Raw genomic sequence first — 10,176 nt, forward strand, 5'->3', positions numbered from 1 at the left:
AATAACAGCTAATGAATAATACGGTTGTTCGAACTATCGATCGCTATAACTTGCAGAGTAATGGCGTGGCAGGTTAAGTAGCCCCAAAAAGTTTTTTTTTTACTTTATTTAACATTTTAATCGCTATCAACAGACCGTTTATTATACGGTCATATTCAGATTTTCTTTATTTCCACATAAAGAATTACACAAATTAACTTGCTGAGAAAACTATTTATAATATAAAATGATGGTTAACTACGAGCGTACAGAAGTTATAAAGAATAATACAATAAATTATGATTATGTATGTAAAGACTGAATCAGTTAACTAAAAAAAATCGACGGCAAAGTGTAGACGTAAGGTAAACTAAGGTAAAAGGTAAACTAAAAAATTTCGACGGCATACTAAATAGTAACCGGCGACCACAGAGATAGACTACTACAAAATGTTAATACAACTAGATTCTTATTTTCTTTAGGTGTCTGTTCGTCGTAAGATGCGATAAAATAAAAACTTGTTTCAATAAATACGATGTCTAAAATTTATATATACGAATAAATATGAAGACGACGACGCGATGCAATCTTTCTCAACAACACAATCTGAGTGATATAATCGCGAGTCCAACTATTGTTAGCCAAATCCCCCAAAAGTGGGCGTTACTAATAAACTGTTTTATTGACCCTGTTCTAACTATTACTGTATTATTCCTAAACACGGCCCTCTATTACTAATGAAAAGGGAATAGGCTTGGAAGTCCACTTCGCCTGCCTAGTATGAGTTGTGCGATTTCATTTATGAAAAATACTTATGGATAATCCTCGTGTATGTAGGTTGCCTCAGGATATTTTCCTACATTGATAATGCGCACGATTTTAGATACAGAATAAAATAAATAATAGACCCGTGAGGTCGAAGTCAGGTGTGTGCAATAGGGCTTTAAACATGCGAACATGACTAACTAGACTATCGTGAATAGAAGTTATCCTAACTAATAAATAAAATTTTGATGAACTCACTTCGAACTGCGGTGTCGCGTTGGCGGTAGTCTTTGGCGGGCTGCCCGAGGCGCCGTAGGCGTACTCCGGGCGCGCACGTCAGCACACACACCTCACCCTTCTTCATCGTCGCCACGCCGATGTCCCATGCCTTTATCACCGAGTCTATTGGAGACATTATAAATAATAATAATTATATTTGATGCTATAAATTGTTTTGAAATCTTCCAGTTTTCTGGTGAGGATGTGTAAATTTTAATACGCAAATAAAAACAATGTTATTGTTTAGATTGGGTCACTCAAAGCTTGTAGTGAAGATGTCTTTCTACAAAAGGCAATGCTGATAGTATAAACAATAATATGGGAACAGCATATCCTATCGATAAGTCTTTCACAAGGATATATCATTCTCATACACAACTTTAGCATTAACTATTGCAGAAAGCCATCTTGGCTTCGGCCCCAGCCATTCATTAGGGAATGCTACTCAGGAACCTGAATAATCATACAAGTTGCATGAGTGGAGTCAAATGAAATTGTTTTAAATAGTCATTTTTTTTATTAATCATTCAGACAGTTTTGTACGCAACCCTATCATGATAAAATGACAAATACAATGAAAAAGTAAAAGTTAAGTAATTAATTCAGTTGAGCCTAATTAAAGACTGTTTGAAGACTACTTTATTTCAAGTATTGAATTATGGATAAAACGATTACATATTCACAATTGTGTAACCTAAGTAATTATACATGAATATTATCATTGAAACTCAGTAAGTCACTTAGTGTCAGTTGGTCATGGCCTGAGCTGTGATCTGTCTTAGTTAATATCAAATGCGTAACAAAACTTGGGAGGCCAGTAACTGTGAGGATTAATCATTGAGTTTTAAGTCTAAAGAAAAGTTTTTTGACAAATTTATAAAGTATTTTCCTATAACATATATTTTCACCAGGATAAGCATTATTTGAAATCATGTTTCAAAATTTTACTATATTCAGTGCAATTAATTAAATAGTTCTTGCGAGTGTAAACTAATGGAAATCCTGCCTCGAAACCATGGTAGATATGCAGTGGGCTGTAGTAGAACCAGTGCATTGGACCAAAAATAGAACCACTATGGAGCCTTTATACCAAAGTTTTTATCTAGCACATTTTACAAATCCACCTTGAGAAATATCTATCAAAATCCATAGAACATGTATCTTATACATAATTCCTTGGATAATTATCCAGTTCTTATTAAATCAAAGATCTTGTTGACTTAAACAAAGCAAAAGAAATGCATGGGCTTTGAAAACCAAACATCAACTCCCATACATATAATTCCAGCGTCTGATAAACGATTATATTGTGTTTACGGCACGTAATCTAATTAACGTAAAGAACTATGTATTTCCCTGCTATTTTGAAAAGCGCATGTCATGTAAGCGAAGTGACAAAAAACACATTTAAAAAAGATTGAATGGACAAACCTTTTCCTAGACAGAATTGAAAGGGTTCATTCCTATCCCGACTGGAATCGAACTTTGTCCCGTCTAATAATGTCCCGGTATAATGCACAGACACATGGCAGCCTTGGTTCGGTGTCTCCGTACCCTCGCCAACTTTGATGATCCTCTTCAAAACTCCGCGATCGCCTGTGATATCAACGCCTTCGTCGACGGTCATTTTGGTTTAATAAATAATTTATTCACAAAATTGAACAATGGGAGAGCACGCTGTCCTTCGCGTAAATATTTCTTTGAATAATTTTCTCGAAAATTCAACCGCAACACCCGCCGGTCAATTTATAAATGATTGAATTGAATAGGGAGGTAACGATATATTGTATCAACTAACTTTAACAATCAATTACCGGAATCGATTGTGACCTTAGTAGTATCCATCTAATTGTTTGATGATTTAACCATTTTAATAGTGTTACTAAACTTTAATTTTCGAAAGGTTTAATATGCATAAACAAAATTTTGATGATGATTCAATTTAAAGTCTTGGTGTGTAAAACGGTAAATAAATCGATTTCCTTTACCGTGGTTTATTACTGCACTACCTTATTCTGATAACGTCAAATGAACATGGCCATAGAAAATTCTAGACATGACAATTGGTAGATCTGAGGTATTGGGAATTAAAATAGTAGAATAGTAGAATTTGTAGATATTCTGCCGATGTAGGTGGTATTTACATTGTATGGGAGGCAAAAATCAGAATACCCGCAAAGCAGTTAGAATTATGTTCTCACCTATATTTTCGGTTTGAACACTTGAATTTTATTTTTGTTGCTCTTCAAATTTTTTACATGTGCTAAAACTTACCGTACTGAATTATTTTTATTTATACCCAAAAATTTTACACAGTAGCTATTTCTTGCTACTAAAAATAAAAACCACAAATATTATTATAACTACTTAGTACTCATCAACAATATATTTTATAATGGTATTATTTAGAAATTAAACTGATTATAAAAAATTTTCATTAGTTGTGATGGCAATGGCACTATGTCTTTTGTTCAATTGTTTAATACCTTGCTTGTTCTTATCTTTAAGGCTGTGAGAAAATAAAAGATTTGTCTGAATTTAAGTAAAATTTGTTTATGTGAAATAATTTAATATTTACAAACATTTCAGTCTTAATATTTCTTACAACTTAAAAGTAGACTTAGGGTGAGATCTATGCAGCTAACTTCAAGTTAGTACATGAAGGAGTCAAAAATAGCCACAAATAGCCTGTTTTACAAATATTTCCAAATTAAGACCTTTACACGTATTTTAAATCTAAAAATGTTGGTTTTCGTAAATATATAATAATTTCCCCATTCTTGACCTCGTCTCAAATTTTCAAAATGTGTGATAGATCTCACCCTTGATATCATGAAACTACTATAAATTGTATTTACAGAAGTTATTACGAAAACTGTTCCTAAACACCAATTCTAAGTCATGTTATATGATTCAATCTTTCCTCCCTATTCATAACAGTTCCCAGCAAAAGCAAAATATAGTTTAATGAACTGAGTAATTTGGTACATTTATTACATAATCTATTTAGCAAAAAGTTCTAGGTTTTAACAATAATTTGTAAATTAAATTATGATTTACATTGTAACATGGCATGGAAAGAATGAATTATATAAATGTCGGATAGTTTTTACCAGATATTGTGGGTTTTCAAAGTTTAAATTATTTAACGACTTTATAATTGCAGTGGCAAGATGTTTTCATGGATATCTATGAATTATTTTACATGTGATAAGAGCTGAGCTGCCTGAACGACAAACTCTTGCTATATATTTAAAAACCTAACAAACATTCATAATGTCTGTATATTGGAACACTTTTAAAACCTTTACATATATGACTTTATTGACAAATATTGGGACATTTTGTCACATAATGCCTGTAGTGCCTGGAAGAGCTTTGCGACAGCAATTTTGTGTTAGAGTGAAGAAATTCATCAGAACCATCACAACAGTCGCATATGTCATCGTTAACTCTACTGGACGCTACTTGGTGTAAAGCGATAGGCTTCGATAGCTGGAAATCACAGTAAAAAATGCCATTGGGGCATGCATTGGTGCTGGGTTCGTCCGTACCATCCTCGCAATCACAGTAATCGTCATTTATAAGGTCATACGGTATTTTCTGTTCGGAATTCAAACATTTAAATTCATTGTTCGAATCTGGCCGGTACTTCTTCATGTATGGGTAGAACACACCTCGTATCACACCGTTCTCGTTTATATATCTATCGGCTTCCGAGCGCAAATGCTTCATATCCTTCACTTCTAAACGATCCACTAAAGGCGTGAATCTGTTAGTCGACGGATCGGATATTGTGAAGAATAAACACACTTGATAAACAATATAACTTGCAACTGTTAACGTGGTCAGTACTATCATGTACTTCCTTTTATATAATCTTAATAATATACTGTCATCACCCATATTGCGAGTCATTTTAGTTTAGGTGGATGAATATGCAGTTAGCACTAAATTACATATTATTCACTCAGTTTAAAATTTTCGGGTTCGTATTTATGACAATTGACCGAATTGATATATTTTGACAGTTGTTCCGTAACGTTTCATGTTACGCAAATGGTAAAATATAGGTAATTTAAATAAAAATAAATTATTTTCTTTTCTTTTTTTTTCAGGGGTTAATTAAATATATTATTATCAAGGGAATTAAAGCAAACCATAATACTTAATGTATAAATTATATTTCATTCCCTGACTTATATATTAAAAATCGAATACATAGATTTGTCATATGAGTTGTGATATGACACTTGACAAATGTCAATTGTTACCAATCTGTAAACAGCATAAAAATGAATATTCCATTTTGTAGTATTATTTAAGAACATTATTCTTATTTTTTTAATGTGAATGGAGTAAGAAATAAAACACAATTTAAAAATGAGTTTCATAACAACGGAACCTAAAGCCTTTTCGGGGTCAGAGAAAAATTCCAATGAAAAGGATACCAATGAAGACTTGGAGGTAAGAGTCCCTCATAATTTTCTCAGGCGCTTTATTCTAATAAGTACATACTGCATTTATTGTCCCTTTGTTTTATTACGGCATTCATATGTTTTAATTTGCATGGTTAATGATAATTATTTCCAGTGATGTGTTATGTGATTTCATTTTCAATTGGTTTGTTTTCATTATAATCCGAATTGTTATGCTTGTTCCCTTCTGACATCATGCATAAATTTATTTGCTATAAACAAGATATATTTGTTTAGTGTTCATCACATTATTTATAGATTTTTAAGCTCTCCATCCTTAATTCTAATAATTCATTTTATATTTTCCTCATGTTTGAATTTCAAGAATTATCTGATAATTGAAACTAGGGTCTACAGGCGCACAGCCCATATTTACAGCCAATATGCTTAGACAATCACATCTTATAATGAAAACTTGCTTTTGTTTTATGAAGCCCTATTTATACCAATGCAGCATAAGAATGTATTAATATTTCACCTCAAAACTAATAATTTATTTCAGGTTGACAACTCACAAAGCGTGTTGCTCAAGATAGCGACACTCTACGCTGAGCAGCTGATGAGTGACCTCACCTTGGAAGTGGCTGGGGTGGGGTATCCAGCCCATAGACTCATACTATGTGCCAGCAGTGAGGTGTTTCAGGTGGGCATGTTACAGATATAAGGACACTTAATTGATTTTATTAAAAACATTTCAATTTCCAAATATCAAAACCTTTATTCACTAAAAAGAGAGTACATGTCAACGCTTGCAAGGCAATCATATCTAAGCGACACTCAGTAAATTTTTGAGTAAGGTACTTTAAAATTTTGATATTAATATTAAAGTTCATAAAAATTATAATTATAACTTTTTATTTTATAAAGATATAGTCTAATGTTATTAAAATTGTCCTAGACCTACAAAACCTAGATCAAATAACAGAAACAAATGGTGATTGAAATTGTTTATATAATTCATTTTCAGTATATGACTTTCAAGTGTCAATGTATATTTTTTTAACTTCAACTAAAATTAAATTTTACAACAGTCCTCTTTAAAGCATCCTTTAAAAGTATACTTTTGCATAAAGCTTATCGTATTGATAAAGAAAACCAATAAAATAGGTTTACAATTTTTTCCATTTTAATGATACATGATAATAAATATTTTTATTTATACATTTACATATTTTAGTTTAACGATAGTTATTATGTAAGTTTTCAGACACTACCTAATGTAAAGCAATAGTAGGTTTAATATAAAACAAATACATTTTGCAGGTAATGTTAATGAACAGAGAGTGGAGTGAGTGGCGCGAGAGTCGGATTGTACTCCAGGAGACGCCCACAGCAGCTTCAGTTTTTCCACATTTTCTAAAGTAAATACACTTTTATTTATTAATCATTAAAGCATCGGAATGTTTGCCGGCAAACATTCTGATGCTATATAAGGGTTAAAATTGCTCTCTGACAATGGTAAAGCATCTGTAATAATTTAAATAGGGTGTTTCAAATAATTGTGTCAAGCTAGGAGGCCCAGAGATAGAGCACCCCTTGGGGTATCTGAGTCACCCCCATGTATGTTCCGCGATTTTTCATAGTTTTCAGCAATAATTCAGTCTCTTATCCTAATAGCTGTATTTGGCAATTCATAAGAGATTTTTATTCCATACATTAATGTCAGTAGCAGAGATGAATTTACCAGAATAAAGTTTCATTCTTATATCCACATATATAAGTCCTTTTTGATTGGTTCATTTTTATTATCATCATTCCAATGTAGTTAGGGGCTGTTCAAGGATAATGTAACGTAATTTTTGAAGATTTTATACCCCCTATGTAACGCCCCCTATGCCCTAGCCCCCGCCTCTAGTTACGTAACTCTAAAGTGTAATTTTTTTCTAATATTCACAATTATGTCACGCAAAGTACCAGAAAGCTCCTAAATTACCTTTGTTATTGTTTTAAAATAAAAAACCTATGTTATATAACGCGTTGTACGAAGACTCCCTCCCGTCCCTGAAACGCATCGTACATTTTACGAGACTCCCGTTCCCTCCAAATTACGTTATGTAGTACTTGAACGGCCCCTTATTGGAGATTGAGTGAAGTATAGTGTTTGTCACTTATAAAACTTTTTGTTATTGAACTAGTCTGGACTTAATGAGTATGAATTGTTTTCCAGGTATTTTTATACAGGCCAGATAAGGATATCATATCACACTGTGCTTCCCGTGTTATCACTTGCTGATAAATATAATGTTAAGGTAATTACCGATAATTATACTCGTTTATGCACTTGCACATTTAATGATCTGTACATGGTATCTGTTAGTTTTATCACCACATATAGTAAAGTCTCTATAGGAATTTTGAAGGTGTGTGAAGTCTACCAATCAGCACTAGGCCACTAGGCGTGGTGGACTAAGGCCTAATCGCTCTCAGTAGTAGAAGAGACCAGGGCCCAGCAGTGGGACAGTATATAATATAGGGCTAATTAAATAAAGGGCTAGTTAATATGCTACTCTTATTCAACATGAAACATAATTTTGTTAATTTTGCGATATTTTTTATGTGTAGGATCTGGTATCATTATGCCTGAGTTACATGTCGCAACACATCGCGCACGCGGCCAAGCGCGGGCAGCTCATCGCCTGGATGCAGTACACAATGGCATGCGGACACAATGAGGTCGCCAAGGTGAGTTAAAATTTAATTGCACTCATTATCAAGGTATTATGTCTTACACAATTGGCTATCTACTTCTGGTGATTTGAATTTGACCCTCAAAATTAAGGAGATAATATTTGAGTCGAAAATGTCTAAAGCATTCACTATCATAATGTTTGTATACATTGTGAAAGATTAAAAAATAAAGTTTTGTTGTACGAATTTTGCATGATTATACCATATGCTAGCGCCCAAAATCTTTTATAAAACCTTTACTATGGCTACATCCTTTAAACCAACTTGTGACAGGCGTGCCAGAACTTTGTGAAGTGGAACCTGGAGTGGGTGTGGTCGGACAGCACCGGCGCGGAGACGGAGCTGGGCGAGCTGGAGGGAGAGACTCTCGTGGCGCTGCTGCAGCAGAGCGACCTCGTGCTGCACAACGAGATGAGTCTCTACCAGTGAGTTCTTAACCTGACCTGGACCGATTGGACAATTCTGTACTTAGCTGCAAATTAAAACTAGTAGTAATAGCGAGATACCGGCATTATCAGTTGTCTCAACTGCCTGCCTGACTATCTATATACATAAAATGAATCTATATTTCCTTGATCACGCCATCACGCGTGAACGGCTGGACCGATTTCACAATTTTGTTTGTGTTTATTATTGTCAGGAGAAGGTTCTTATGAAAGAAAAATCAAAAAATGCGCGGAAAATTAGAAAACTTAACGAAAATATTAATTTTATATAACTGTCAATTGTTTGAAATAACTGTCAGCGATTGACAGAATGCGCGCTGCAAATTCATAGTTAAGACGGGACAACGTCTGTCGGGTCAGCTAGTATATAATAATAATAGCCCTCCTTTTTCTTTTTCGTCGAAAATCGCGCTAACGCTACCATTACTTGGGGCCGTGAGTGGAACGGTTATATTGGTTTCACCGGTCTTACGGCCCAATTTCTACACTTGGGAGTATAGCATCATCCGAGCGAGTATTAGACCGAGTCCACTACCCCTGTGAGTCCCTAACCTCTATATATCTCACACCGGCATACTGAACAAAACCTGCGGTGGTGTTTTCCGGCGCATACAAGACGGCCCCAAGCATTTTGTTGCCCTAAGATAGCTGCTCGGATCCGCGCGATGCCGAATTGCGGCACTCTCTAATTGAAGGTAATATTTTCTTTTTAGTTCGTTCTTAGAATCGATTTAAAGATAACTATTGAGTTTGTTTATAAAAAGGGATATTAGACCCCATCCTCGATTTTATTTTAACACGTTGACTGCGGCTCATGCAGTAGTTGTGTTTTTTGGGTACGCAAGTGATAGGTCCAAGGCTGTCTCAGTCGCTCGAGTCGCGCTACTATACGCCAGTACGGGACGACACGCTCTGAGCGTGGCGGTCACTGATAAATAGATCATTCAATGTCATTCATGTCAATATGTTAAATGTAGTAAAGTACCTACCTAATTTATAATTGACGAGTACAACTGCCTAGGTTCGTGGTCCGGTGGCTGAACAAGCAGCGCGAGAAGTTGGACGCGAGCGATCTCAGCGAGGCCGAGAAGAAATCGCATTGGGAGTCACTCGTCGCAGCTGTCTTCTCGCTAGGTATGACACTATTTTTGTATGATGATTTATGTTTAGGCGAATGTTAGACATTGGAATAAAACTATTTTAGGGGCCGACTAAAGTGTTGATTATCCGAAGAGTCACAATTACAATATCTACCTATTTTTTACAATAATATATTTTTTTAAATTAAATATTTGATCGGCTGTGACCTCGAAGGCTGCAGTCTTTTTGGATGTGCTTTTTTTTAATGTTTTACTGTTCCAATCCTAAATTTGTAACATCTCAGTAAGAATAAAGCACTCCATATAAGTTATCTGTAAGAATGTCATATTACTTTACTATTGGTTCATTTAACGCCATTTTCAATGAACGATCCAAATTCCTTTTTTAAATCTATCTTAAAAATGGACCAATCAGAACAAAGTGATTTTGACATGCTTACA

The 10,176-nt window shown here is 34.4% G+C and overlaps 2 protein-coding genes across 2 annotated transcripts; one reads left to right on the forward strand and one right to left on the reverse strand.

Moving 5' to 3' along the window:
• Window positions 1-1,002: 1,002 nt before the first annotated feature.
• On the reverse strand, window positions 1,003-2,781 carry LOC119191600 (FK506-binding protein 59-like; the record flags this gene model as incomplete). Its single annotated transcript, XM_037445488.1, has 2 exons — window positions 2,455-2,781; window positions 1,003-1,146 (listed from the first exon to the last, which is right to left on the reverse strand). Coding segments are annotated over exons 1-2 (340 nt in total), but the record flags the coding sequence as incomplete, so codon positions are not given.
• A 2,475-nt stretch (window positions 2,782-5,256) lies between these two features.
• Window positions 5,257-9,769, forward strand: LOC119191602 (BTB/POZ domain-containing protein 17-like; the record flags this gene model as incomplete). The annotated part of the gene is made up of 7 exons (XM_037445489.1): window positions 5,257-5,490; window positions 6,004-6,144; window positions 6,765-6,862; window positions 7,669-7,750; window positions 8,064-8,183; window positions 8,463-8,614; window positions 9,657-9,769. Coding segments are annotated over exons 1-7 (790 nt in total), but the record flags the coding sequence as incomplete, so codon positions are not given.
• Window positions 9,770-10,176: the final 407 nt, after the last annotated feature.

The sequence above is a fragment of the Manduca sexta genome, unplaced genomic scaffold (assembly GCF_014839805.1).
Source record: "Manduca sexta isolate Smith_Timp_Sample1 unplaced genomic scaffold, JHU_Msex_v1.0 HiC_scaffold_1683, whole genome shotgun sequence".
NCBI classification, from domain to species: Eukaryota; Metazoa; Arthropoda; class Insecta; order Lepidoptera; family Sphingidae; genus Manduca; species Manduca sexta.